Raw genomic sequence first — 14,208 nt, forward strand, 5'->3', positions numbered from 1 at the left:
TTCAATGACTTTTAGGCCCTGATCCTGCAAAGAGAACTATGAGGGTACAAACTTCTGCATCTGCACAGTGCTCTACTGTTGACAGCGAGGCTTCACGTGAGCATAGGAAATTCACCCATGCGGCTCTCTTTTCAGGATCAGGGCCTTATTTATCTCACTTTTTCCAGCATGATCACTTACTATCCATGGCGTGAAGGTATTCCATATGAAGGGCACCAGCTCCTGCAGTAGCAGCTGAAGGAATAATGTCTGCATATGGGCTGCGCTGACCTGCCAACAGAGCCATCTGATGGTAATATTCAGCTGGACTGACTCCAGCGTGTGGAGCTAAGAACACAACATAAAAAAAACACCATTAATGACGTAAGACAAACAAGAGGCAAAATTTTATTACTCCACTGCTTCCCTTTGACTATTAAACTGGCTTGTTTATTTTTTAATGCAACGCAACATCTGCAATATGCCCATGCAGTCAACATACTTCAACCAGTGATACTGCAAAGACATCATTCACAACATGGCAAGACATAAAATATTCATTTACCAGTGACATTTACCATTCACAGTGACTTCATTTTTTATATTTATTTTTTTAAATGAATTTAAAAGTGACAAACTGACAGGCCTGGAAACTAATATGTTTTATTTAGTCATATGAAAAGCTAACCACAAGCAGCAAAAACTTCTCTCCCGCGCCAATATGTCTCAATCTTAACCTGAAACACCTCTTGCAAAGCAGGTCAAGTTCCATGCTCATTCAAATCTCTGAATGCCCTGCTGAGAATACCAAAAGGATGTCATCAATGGGGGAATATTTTGTGAAATGCAAAACTGAACTAGGACAAACTAATTTCTTTCAAGCAAATTAGTTGCCAGACAGGAACAATTTATAGGCATTTTTAGCCAAGGCTCGATTCATGTTAATGAGTAAGTCCTCTCACCCCCCATCCTACAAACATATACATGAGTAATGAAACTCATGAGAGTGGTCCCAATGACCTCAATGGGTCTACTCAGGTGTGTAAGGTTCAGTGCCATAGAGGAGAGAGGCTGTATATGCCATTACTGTGTTCATGAATCATCCAATCCCCTGCAGATAATCTCCTTTACTCATAAAAAAACCCCACTTTTTCTGCAAAACTTATTCATGATCTGTTTTTCCTCCATACAATTTTCAAGCATCATGAAACTCCATGCCATGAACTGAAGTAACATTGGACTAAAATTTCATTTCAGTGGCCCTCTGATGTTGCAATTATTACTAGATGGTTTCGTGGACTGAGCAGAAGATTAGTCATTAGAATAGATAGGTTTTATTGTTGTTTCTGCCACAGACTTCCTGGGTGATCTTGGGCAAATCACTCTACCTCTCTGGTCCTTACTTGCTCCATTTGAAAAGTAGAGATAATCATACTTCCCTAACTGTGCTCATAAGAATGTTGTGCAGCACGGTTCATTAATATCCATAAAGTACTTCGAGATCCTCAGATTTAAGTGCTGTACAGCAACAGAGTATTTTCATATTTATACTTGTTATTCAGTGCCATTCTTCCACCATTTAACTGGCTATGTTCTGAGTGGAAATACAACTTTAAGCACTAATCCTGCAAACACTGAATAATTTTATTCACATAGGACTACTAACACAGGTAAAGTGGCTTGTTTGCATTAGTGTTTGAAGGATCATGTCCTAAATGAAACACCACAAACACAGGATCCAGGTTTATTCTAAAAGGAAAAATGAAATGGCAGAGTTGGGGTGGGAGCTCCTGCAGGAATAGGATTGATAAGAGTATTTCACTATATTATAAAATAAAAAAGTGTTCTCTGTTATATCCTGAGATCTGACATAAATGAAGAATAAACATTATTTTAAATCAAATTTTAGGAAATGTTAAAGGAAAATAAAAGGACTTTAGACAGTGCAGGAAAGGAAACAGCAAGAGAAGTAAGCTCAGAATCATTCTTCTTGTTTTCAAATTACAAATTGATTTCTAAAATAAATATAATCCACACCTTGCCACTGTCACTTTCTATAAAATGACAAGAAAAATATTTGACCACAAATTAAAAAAAAAAACCCTCACACATTACACTGAGTCATTGATTTTAAAGTTTTACAGTAGTAGACGACCATGATATCTTTCCAGACACACTTAAAACACTTCCTGAGCTTTCTGACATAAGTGTCTGGGTTAACTAACAATAACATTGGCTGCAAGCTTTAAAATGAAATGCTTCAGAACCTATAAAGGCATATAGTGAGCACATAACTCTATTACCAATGTTCCATAAATTGAAAGAATATTTGGTTTCCTTAAGAAATCTTTCCTTAAGACCACTTTTAAATACAAGAAATTGGCCAATTAACAATGGCTTGGTTGAAGGGTAATTGAGTTCAGTTATGATGTGCAATTTATTTTTTAAAATATGTAAGTATTTTGTAAAAGCAAAGCTTGGTGTGGCTACTTACATATGTAAAGTTCCTCATGGGCATATTTGCAGGATTACCCCATTAAGTGGGATTCTAAGACTAGCTCTGCCCTGTGACTGGACCTTTAGGATTAGAGCAGTTCAGGGCAAGGATGGCTGTCCTGATTCTCTTCCCATTTACACCAGCTTTTACACCAGGGTAGCCTCAGTGGAGTTACTCCTGCTTTACACCTGTGTAAATCAGAAAAGAATCACACCTCCTGCATAGAGGGCACTACTGCAATACACAACAATTGGCTTGTGGGAAATCCATGGGTGGACCAAAAACAGCAGAGCTGGCTCCACATCACTTGTTTTCCTGGGTAAGGCAATGACATGGTATGCAAAGCACTCAGCCAGATCTTCAGCTGCTGTAGCCATTGTCTACAAGTTGCATAACTTAGAGCAGTTTTAAAGCTACTCTCCATTATGCGATGGGCTGTTTGGTCCCTGGCAATCCCAGGATCAATGCAACTGTGGACTGAACCCCCCAAAAATTATTTAATGACCTAAAGCAATTTAACTGGCAAACATCTCATCATGACTTTTAGAAAAAAACAGCATAATTTTACATGTCTTCAAATGCAAACTGTGTGCGACAGAATTTATAATCAAGCCACTTATACCTTTAGCATTGTGTGTGTACACAGGTACACACTTAATCTATTATTTATTATTTGCATTCCAGTAGAGTCCTACCAATGTGGTAGGAACTGTCAACAAACAAGGGAGATTAGGGTCTGATCTGGGTAGATCTGCCTGCATAAGAGCTTTAGAGTTCCATACTTGACTTGCTAACCTAGCTAACTATGAATTCTATGCAACATATTTTACAACGGTTAATTAAATAGTTTTTTTTTATTAGGATACCTATGAAAACTTCATGCTGGACAACAGAGATGGCAGTATGCTGATTTTTTAATTTCCATGTGCAACTGAGGTGGAATTAAAATATAAGTGAAATTATGTAGGAATCTCATTTGATAGCGGTTATTAAATTGTTCTTTATATCAATAATTTTTAAAAGCCCGTATATGCATAAATTTACTTCATAAGTTATATTACCACTTTAACTCTTTCACTTTATAATATGTGCCATCAAAGTGTAATTACAATGCAACTAAAATGCAATGATAATAAAAGCTATAAATCCTTACACAATTCCTTGTAATTTTTCTTTGTCCACTTATGTTTACCAAGGATTTCGCTGTGTGAAAGCTTCCACTTTCATAATTAGCGCTATTTAAGAATTCAGGACTTTTTTTGGCTCATGGCGGTATGCCTATAAATCAAATTATACTGCATAGTTTACATGCTGTATGTACCATGATACTCATGCATGCATACACTCTTATATGGCGGCTATCATTGTGCTATGTAAGCACCTATACACTGAAAATCAAATATATAAATACACATAGAGTATGCAGTAGAATGTTTTAGAATCTATCTTTATAAGCCAATCTCTGGCCTTAAGAGGTGACTCTGCTGAAATACATAAACTAAGTACTAACTTTATTTATTAGGAAAGTTTATTAAATTTTCTTTTATTTGTTTTGTGCCTACAATATGTTCAATTCTATACACAGTTTGCAAAAATAAATACAATCACTGCCATAAGAGATTAAAATTGGTTCTGTTTTAACCTGTCTAATTAGTAGTTTCTTGAGAGATCCCTTAAGACAGAATTTACTGCAGATACAGTGAACGTATGTCTACATTTCTGCCTATGTACATGTCTCTGCCAATATACATGTACATATATTATTATAAAAATATTTGTGGGGGAAGGGCATGAGAAAGAGAGAGATGTTTCAAAAAGCTATTAAAAAGTTATATTATATATATTCTACAATAAACATATAGAACTTCTTTGTGGCAAGACAAGGATTTCCGAATAATCACCAATGTGTACTTTTAAAATGATTTTGTCAGTCATCATATAACACTGTTTGTTAAAATAAAATGTGTAGAATTAACAAGGATTTAGATGACAACCAGGCTGCCTATATCACCAGTGGAAATCTTGACATGCATACACACACTTTGATTGACATTAGGTCATTACAATTTATACAATTCATAGGAAGAATATGCACTCATCACTAATGGGTTAGAGTAAAGGTATAGGCTCTTACAAGTGAAAATTAATTAGTCATCCATTTGAACGGAGTACAGTACACAGTTTTCAAATTCTGCTAAAGGCAGTATGTCTGTTTCGCAAATTTGTGTGAGCACTGGGACGAGCTTTTCCTTAATTAAAATAGTAGTTTAATTATCTTCACTAAATACTCACTTGCTAATTTGGCCCATTTATAACTCCACTCAGCACAATATAGCAATTTTGAAACATCAAACTACTAATGTACTGTTAAAAACCACAATTCTCAGAATCCAGCCCATTTGTGATTCTGTTCATTGCTCACTAAGGGAAAATTCAAATTTAAATCAATGGGAGTTTTGGCTTAGGACTGAGTAGAGATTGCAGATCTTGGTCCTTTATAATTTAGTTTACATCCGAATAAACAGGGAGGTAATATCTACATTGTACTCAGATCTCAGGGAACACCACTTTCCTTGTATGCTGCCTGAATGTGAGTTATTTAAATATGCTGCACCTGATTCTGATCACCAATCATACATCTCATATGAGTGAAATTTCATTCATCTTATCCTCAGCTAGTGTAAATTGGTATAGCTCAATTTAAGTTAAATAGAGATATAATGACCCTCATTAGCAAGTGAGTGTGTTGTTAAGATAATAAAACCGCTATTTTAATAAAGGAAAAGACCTTTCCAACACAATATATATCTTGAACTCGCTGGAGATATGCTGATTTATACAAGCTGATTTGATTTCAGTGCAGGCATTCCTGATTTACACTGGCTTAAGGTAGGTCAGAATCATACCCATTGTCTGTCCCACAAAAAAGAAGATATTACAAGCCATAAACATTGTTACATTTTTAATTTTGAATGAGAATTTCTTTCTTTTGTTGCTGGAGTTTCAACGTTTGTGAAATGTACAAATGACCAGCAATAGGCTGGTGAAGTATTGAAACATTTATGACATAATGAATATGGCTGACAAATCTGCTGAAGCTGCTTTGAACAAGGAAAAAAGAGAAATGTTGACAAGATTAATATAACTTAAGTTGTCACAATGACAGCAAAGAGGAAGCCAGTCTTAAACCCACCGTCAGTAGGGCTGAGTCCACGGGCTGCCGAGATCATGGACAGAGATGGGCTACTGTGCAGTGATCGGATGTAGTCCATGTAAGGGTTAATGTAAGGGTGAGGAGGGCTGAAGGGAGATTCTGATGTTGCAGCCGGATTTCTGTGTGGGGAAATTCTAATGAACGGAAGGTCTGAATATGTTGGGCTACTAGATAAGGCAGAAGGCCTGGAATAAAGAGAGAGAGAGAAAAAAGAAAGATTATCTATATAGTCAAGATCACAAACATGGACAGAAAAAATAACTGTAAGGTAATATTCATTCTATAAAGAACAACTGGGTTGAACATGCAATAACTTCCACTAATGTCCACTGCCTAGAGAGAAAAGAATAGGGAACGAGTTCTTCTCTGTACCAATTGTTAGTAATATTCCTCTGACCCATTTTTAATGTAAACCGGTTTTCAGTTTACACATTACATCACTCCATAATTTTTTTCCTTTGGATTTCAGAAGAAAACCAATCTAACTAGCATTAAATATGTACACCATGTATCAATTTCTGCTATAATACAGAATGCACGCTGAGACGCCTAATAATTTACAACTTCTAAAAAGTCTACTGGAAGAAGTTTAATAAGATCTACCTGAACCCATTTCCTTGATTTTCCAATTTATCCTTATTGTAAAGTGCACATTTCTATTTATAAACCAATTCAAATGATTCACAGTTTGTAAACCACTATGAGGTTTGGGCTTTTCTACAGCTATTTTTGACACTGCTCATTTACATGTGTGATGCCAAAAACCAGACGGCAACGGAACAAAGGTTCTCCATATGTTTGTTTTTAACATGGCGCCACAAACTGACCTGACGCCAACAACAAGAATTCAGTAATTAACCACATCGCTGTTATTAAGGAGGAACAGAATTTTTTTCTTAAGCTACATCCATAAAGCTGTAATGAACTAAGGCTGAAATGCCACTTCACGGTTGAGGAGGACAAATAACCTGTCCTGAAAACACTCCTTGACATCACATCCTGATAGGACCATGCCCATGCTCTGTGTTGAGTACCTCTTCTCACAGCATCCATGCTCCAAGGCACTGGAAAAAAAAAAAACTATTTTCATAAGGAAGGGTTGGAGAGCTCACCCCTGCCAACCAGTTCAATCACGAAAGACAATGATTTAGCCTGTCATGTATTTGCTGTAGTTGAACAGGCTGACCTGAACTAAATGCCTTTTTGTCCCTGTTTTTCCAATTAATTTAGCGTATATACAGAACAGAGACAAGCAGCAGCTGTGAGACCAGTTGGGGCAGCTCATTTCTTTGATGCTGCTGACTTACACAGAATAATAAAAAAGAGACCTGTATTTTTGTAACATACACACCACAGTCAGTGGGGGTTGTTGCTGTCACTTATAAGGCAACAAAATGTAATCTGAGGCAAGAGTCAATTCTGCTCAGCTATCAGCTCCGAAACACTAATGTACAAATGGGACAAAGATCAAAGTTATTAGTGCTTAACTGCACATCAGACTCTCTGAAAGAAATACATGAGAGTCATAACATTTGGGGAACAAAGATTTTTCTCCTGTTTCTTTGTATTTCTCCATCTTTTCTTCCTTCCTTCCTTCTTATTTATATGGCACTTGTCTGTTTCTTTCACTGAGAAGGTTATTTTCAAGGTAAACCCCTTTTTGCTTTCCACACCTGAAAATGTCCCTTTGTTATAATGTTTATGTTACGCCCCTGCATTTTTGTGTGTTAAAAGCAGACTCTGGCAATCAAATAATTGCATTGGGATCCAAGCAAATTATCCACAAGTACCTAACCAATGACCAATAAACCTTTACAGGTGTTTAAAGTGTAGTTATAGTTAGAAAAGCAACCATTACTCAAAGCATCTTTTCTCTGTGTGTTTTTGAGTTATCGTTGCTTTACCAATCAAAATAAGATTTTAAAGCTGTTTCCACAGTAAAACTCACAATTTATGGAAGAAGAAACTGGCTTCATGGTTCATTGATAAAAATTGACATGTAAGTTCATGTCATAGAATCTTTTTAACTGATAATGATGCAAGGAGCAGAAAGAACACTGCTGGACATCACATCACAGGGTGAGTTTCCCATTCCAGCAGGGTAGAACATATTGTACTTGGATTTGTTACATTGAGCAAAGGTAACCAGAAAGGCACTGAGAGCACAAATTTGGAATCTCACAATGTCATTCTGCAGTCTTGGTTTTTGGCTATGGTTACAAATCAAGAACTATTAGAAATCCACATTGAATGTCACAAAGTAAAAGCCTTGATCTTATCTGGTGCATATTGAACGGTAAACTGTTCAATGGGTTTTGTCAATAGGCTGAAAGCCTATGTTATTCTCAATCATTCGTTCTCCAACTGGTCAACAGCCAAGTAGGGCAGCAGCAAGAACAGAGTTAAGAGCCAGACAAGCCAGCTCATCTCCCCCCTTCCAGATCAAATGGGAGCCATTCAAGGACACTTCATCCAGAAAACCCTCCCTCACAGGGTCCTGCAAGCTTCTGAGAAGGCTATGAAAGGCCTCAAGTCCCTGGAAAACACTCAGCTCCAGGAGGCCAGGAGAAGCAGCATGGATAGGGCAGCATAGGGGGTGTCGTCAGACTCCATATTAACTTTTCAACTCCAGACTAATGTTTTTTGATTTCTCCCCAACATCTGAGTGTAACATGCTACCACCCTCCTCCAGTCACCTCAGCTACCTTGTTTCACACTCTTCTCCTCACTATTTTTTAGAAAAACAAACAAAAACAAAAATCAGACAACAACAACAGATCAAAGGTTACATAGCCAACAAGAGCAAGTATTTGTCCTTCCCTTTCTCACATCCTTATTAATAGCTGCTTCGTCCTAATATTGGGTCTAATTTTATACTGTAAGCATTTTGGGTAGGAACTGTGTTCTATGGCTCAACAAAGCACCTAGCACACTTTGAGCACTGTGTAAATAATGGACAAAGAATAAAGCAGCATGGACTTGGGCGATCTTCATAGTATAATTCAGTGACAATCCAACTACAAAAAATGATGGCAGTCCACTGGACATTGAGATGGCACATGACAGGTCTTCACATACCCTGGCAGATAAAGGATTTATGTAGCTGGTTCTACTTTGGGTACAAGCTTGCTCCAACTGAATACAATTGCAACATTTTGTTGATTTCAATAGGAGCGGGATCACTTTCTTCAGCAACAAGTGCTCGGAACGTCATGGCTCATTTTGTAAATTTTGTATCATAATCATCCTTGACCTCACATAAGTGAAAATCTCTATGTCCGGTGGGAGAGTAGAGCTCTTTCTGTGTTACCTGCTGTATAATAAGAGGCTTGCAGAAAGAGCAGGCATCTGGTTCTCCACCTACACAGAGATCCGACATTTTGAAGGAAATCTGCACAAACCCAGTGTTACAACCTATCTAATCTACCCATACGTTTTCCTGTAGCAATCATCACTATAGTAGCTAAGCACCTGGCCTAGGAAAGCTCTTAAGTGTGTGCTTAACTTTAAGCACCTCAGTAACCTCATCCCTCTTCATCAAGCAGCTAAACAGGTGCTTAAAGTAACAAAGAGAGGTAAGCACATGCAAGTGTTTTGCTGAATCAGAGCCTCAGTGTTGCTGCATCTACTCCCAGAGGCCTTGGCAACACTACTCTTATTGCACTCTGAATAATTCTTTGGCGACAGAGATATTTCCAGCTTTCAGTAAAAGAAATCATGGGGCTATGTTTTACTGCTTCTATTTTTCATAATGGTATATTCAGCTGATTCTCATTAAATCACTCTGTGAGCCAGATAACACCCGTCTCCCCAAGGGAAAATCTACAGGTGGAGGCTATGGGAGAAGACAATATGGGAGAGCAGGGTTGTTCCTCTCCAGGCATGATATCTAGGGAGGTCTCCAGGGAACTGCTGGAGACATAACCACCCTGATAAAACCTCCACAGTGGCTCTGTTCACCCATGGCCCTCCTCCTGCCTTGTCTTCTGAACGCCCTCTTACCTCCATCGCCTCACCAGAGGAGTGCTCAAGTGAACAGCTAATTGCCCTTTTCCAGGCAATGTCTTCAAGGCTGAAAGGGGACAAACTGCACACGCATGTGTGCGCACACACATGCACACCAGTCAAGACCACCCCACCCATATAATGCAAGGCTGTAAATTGCCCACTGTCAGTCTACCAAGTCTCTTCCCTCTCCCTCTGTGCAGATCCCAACTCTGTAAACAACTCTGCACATGATGTGAAGAGGGTGTCAAACAGGCATCTGATTCATCTTCTGTGCAGGAGGGGTGCAATCAGCATGCGGGGATATTGGGGTTTGAAGCTGGACCGGTATACGTACCTGTCCCATTTGTCAAGAGTTTTTCTGGATGATTTAATAAAGACATCAACCTTTTTAAACAACGTACATAGCGATACTTGTTCAGCACTTGCCATTAAGCTGTGCAGCACTGCAGATACCACAGTGTTTAATGTTCACTGTCCTTCAATGTTCACTTTTTATGACCCGTGCTGTACTGTACGTAAGACATTTGATTTCACAGTTACCTATCGGGGAGATGGAGTGACATTTTGCTTTGCTGTTTACAACTGCAACCACAGAAATCCTCATCAAACCAATGACCGGTGACATCTTTTACTAACTTACAGTTTAGCTTTTCAAAAACAAAAACTGAGTGCATTCCAAATTCTTTCTGGAAGAGAAGGAAAATTAAAAGCCAGCACATCACAATGGGTAGAAGCTATTAAAAGATGTCATCAAAGTGTGTTTTTTTAACTGAATAGAGAGGGAGCAGCCAGCAAACCCGTAAAACAAACACTGAAATATATAGGTAACACTCCTATAGTTAACTACAAACAATAAAATACACCAAAATTATAAATATAAGTGTTGGAATTCTATTGCACTTTCCTTGTAGCACTAAAGAAACATTTCCTCACTTTGTTTATGCAGGTGTTTTTTTCTCTTTACTGGAGAAGCAACTATGGGGCTTTTGTATTTGGCACAAGAAGGGTGAACTATTTAAACCTATTCCAAGATGTGGTACCCTATTCACAGGTGGTTGTATCTGATACAATCTCAGTGGGGCTGCCATGGTTCTTCTATTGACACTGAATAGTGGCTACGCCTGCTATCCAAAGAGTTTCAGTTTTTTTGGAAATTGTTACCAAGTTCATTTGCAGCATTGATAGGAAGGTTATCAGTCAGGGGACTGACAGCATTAGAGAGCCTTTATATCAGCTGTTCTGAAACTCTAGGGCAGGCCTCCCATGGGAGGTGTGGAAATGTGTTAAGGGAGGTGCAAGCTGCGTGCTTTTTGGGGGGTGGGACGAAGAGCTCTGGCTGTCAGTCATGGGTGGCTGGGGCTGGTGCTGAAGGTGATTGGGGCTCGTGCACACCCAGAAGGTGGGGATAAAGGGGATAACCGGAGCCCTGCTACCCAGGCTCAGGCTCTCCTCTCCCTCACCCAACCCCTCACCTGGAGGCAGTGGAGCTCTGGCTGTCAGCCCTGGGGTGTCAGCAACAGCACAGAAGCAAGGGTGGCAATAGGGTGCTAAATCGGCTGTGAAAAGTGATAGACAAATATCACGTTTCACATTGCCTCCCTTACTTCTGTGCTGCTGCTGACACGGTGCTGCCCTCAGAGCTGGGTGTCCGGTCAGCAGCTGCTGCTCTCCACTCTGCCTTCAGAGCTGTGTGGTGGTATATGTACTTCGGGCGGGGGTGGGAGGACATAGGTAAATGACTGCGGACACTAAGAAGGGAGGCCCGATTAAAAGAGTTTGAGAACCATCACTCCAGCGAACATGCAGGAATATGGCAGAGGTTGATGACGATCGTCACAGCCCCCTGAGCAGTGACAGCATACTATGCAACATGAGTTGATTTTCCCCATCCAGTTCTAAGGGACACAAAAATTAGTCCCTGTCACTGGCAATCTGATCAGATAGGCCAAGGACTGTACGGATGGAGCCTTGCCCTGCCGCGACCTGTGCTCAATGGCTCCTGTGGATAGAGGACTTCCATTCAGAGTGCTGCCCGCCCAGCACTTCATAGGAGATCTGCAGTCACTTTTATTTTACTGGAGGAGAGGGGGAGGATAGGAAGCAGACTGCAGAGGAACCACATTTTGCCATTAAGTAAGTGCTCTGCTTTAAAATTAAGGAAAAATCAAACGCTCTCAGATCAGTTGCGGACAGAGGGGAAATCCTGTCCCTTCCTCCACAGGGATGGAGGGTATCTTGGAACTACTGCAGTTCTGCTATGAATTGGGGTGAGGTGTTGGCAGGATTTGGAGAGATTCCACCTGGGTGAGCAGGGGTGCACCTCCTGCATCCTGTGGGGCACACCTCTGCAATAGCCCCCTGCTTAACAGTGCGTAGTGGGGACTTGGGGGAGCGCTTCCCAGTCTTTTCCCTCCATTGACAGTGGAGTGGAGTGAGGCATGACAGCTGCACAGATGGCTCCAACCTTTAGGCCATCTCTACAGGCGCGACACTGACACAGCTACAGGGCCGTAAGCAGGCTGCTGCAGCGCCACAATGTAGATGCTTCCTCAGCAGTGGAAGAGGTTTTTCCATCACTGTAGGAACATCATCCCCGTCCCCTCCAAGCGATAGTAGCTATGTCAATGGAAGCATTCTTCCATCGACCTAGTTGTGTCTATATGGGGGGTTCAGCTGACACAGCTATGTCAACCAACTTTTAAGTGTGGACCAGGCCTTAGGCTGGCGACATAGACGCAGAGTGTTTCCCTCTGCCCCTAACCCCCAAAGTCTGTTCGGCAGCTTTCAGGGGATGTGAAGGAGGGGAAAGATTCTTTCCCTTAGCTGTCCAAAGTCAAATTTTTCAAAGTTTGAAATTTAAAAAAAAAGACTTTTTTTTACAAAATATTCTAGCTGTTCTTTCAACCTACTGTTGAGCTAGTCAAAATATTTTTGGAATTCAGTAAGGAAACATAAAACTCCATATTTTTTTCACCCACTAATGCCCTCCTGCTTTTTCCCTACCTTCACATAGTGCTTTAGCATTCAGCCACGTGTCCTGGGATGAGAGATGAGCAGGGGATCTCCCCCAAGTTCCATCCAATAATCTATTATTAAATTTAGGCTGAGACTGTGTATTCTTAAACTTCTGTGGCTGTCACAAGAACAGGAGAATGGGGAGCTAAGGTGGCTTTAAGCTCTGGTGACCAGACAGCAAGTGTGAAAAATTGGGACAGGAGGTGGGGAGTAATAGGAGCCTATATAAGAAAAAGACTCCCAAATCAAGACTGTCCCTATAAAATCAGGACATCTGGTCACTCTACTTTAAGCCAATTTTGTGATTCCCTAATTCTGAGTCCTGGGGCTACACTAAATCGTGCAGAGATGTACTGCAGTACACTCTGTCCCTGCACACCTCTCTGTCTCCACCCATTATGCTGGGAACAGAGCTGGGATACAGTTGTTCTACCGGCCTCACTCCAATCGTAGAATACCTCTAACATGGCAGTATTCTCTAGGGGCTATTTGCACTTTTTGTAGCAGCATAAAGAACCTGTATCATAAGAAAATTGGAACCAAAGGTGTGGTTTTTTTATTCGTGCTTAACAAATAGTTTTGAAATCAATATAAAACTGTGGGCTTTAGGGTTATTTTTATTTTGTGTACTGCTTATCTTTTTTAAAACTGTATGACAATTTAAGCATTTCCTTATTTTTAGAGGAAATCTGATTCTAGACTGGAAGCTTTCATGCCAAGTTTTATCCTAAGTTTTTAAAATGGCCCTCTTATTAGTGCATTGAAAAATAAAAGGCAATATTGAAAACAGTAAGCAATCTATAACTACAACATCTCAAACATGACATTGTGCTAAGGCTTCAAATAGAACAATAATCTATCTCAGAGAACAAAGCTTGTCAACCAACTGGAATGAAATATTATAACATAGCCTAATTTATTATTGCCTTTTCATACTTCTTGTTATATTATTAAAATGTCAAAGTTCAAACCTTGATATTTAATCATTTTCCAGTAAGTCATTCACTGCAAGAGCTAATATCTATGCCATGCTGTTTCTGTGATATCCATTCAATTCTGTATTGTTTGGAGAACTGCAAACATAAATATGCCTATGGGTTTGTTTGGAAGGGTTTTTGTGAGTAATCTTTAGAAGACTGTCAGCAAAACAATAAAGTTTTTATTTCTATTTGATATTAGAACAACAAAAAATCATCCTTGTTATTTCAGACAAATGCAGTCCTATTCTGACGCATGACTGAATGAATAGGTTTGGTCAGATATCCCTTGTTAAACGACTAAGTTTGCTTAATACAATATCTATATAAGCCGATTAACCCATTAACAATATGCCTGTTGCCAATGAAAGAGTATTTTATACTAAGAAATCCTGATCTCTGGAAATCTGGGGCCTGATCCTGCAAACACTTACTAGTGAGCCCAGTGCTAACAATTCTAAGTAGTCCAAATGATCCCAATGTTACTACTCAAAGTTATAAGCCCCACACTCACTAGT

General features: G+C 39.6%; 1 protein-coding gene across 3 annotated transcripts in view; it reads right to left on the reverse strand.

Moving 5' to 3' along the window:
* Positions 1-14,208, reverse strand: part of GLI3 (GLI family zinc finger 3) — a 260,151-nt gene that overhangs the window by 80,922 nt on the left and 165,021 nt on the right. For all 3 annotated transcript variants that reach the window (XM_050937659.1, XM_050937660.1, XM_050937658.1), the window contains exons 5-6: positions 5,670-5,875; positions 181-327 (exon numbers count right to left, since the gene is read on the reverse strand). In XM_050937659.1, coding sequence (XP_050793616.1) covers positions 181-327; positions 5,670-5,875 — 353 coding nt within the window. The remainder of the gene's footprint in view (positions 1-180; positions 328-5,669; positions 5,876-14,208) is intronic.

Source organism: Gopherus flavomarginatus, chromosome 2 (assembly GCF_025201925.1).
Source record: "Gopherus flavomarginatus isolate rGopFla2 chromosome 2, rGopFla2.mat.asm, whole genome shotgun sequence".
Lineage (NCBI taxonomy): Eukaryota > Metazoa > Chordata > Testudines > Testudinidae > Gopherus > Gopherus flavomarginatus.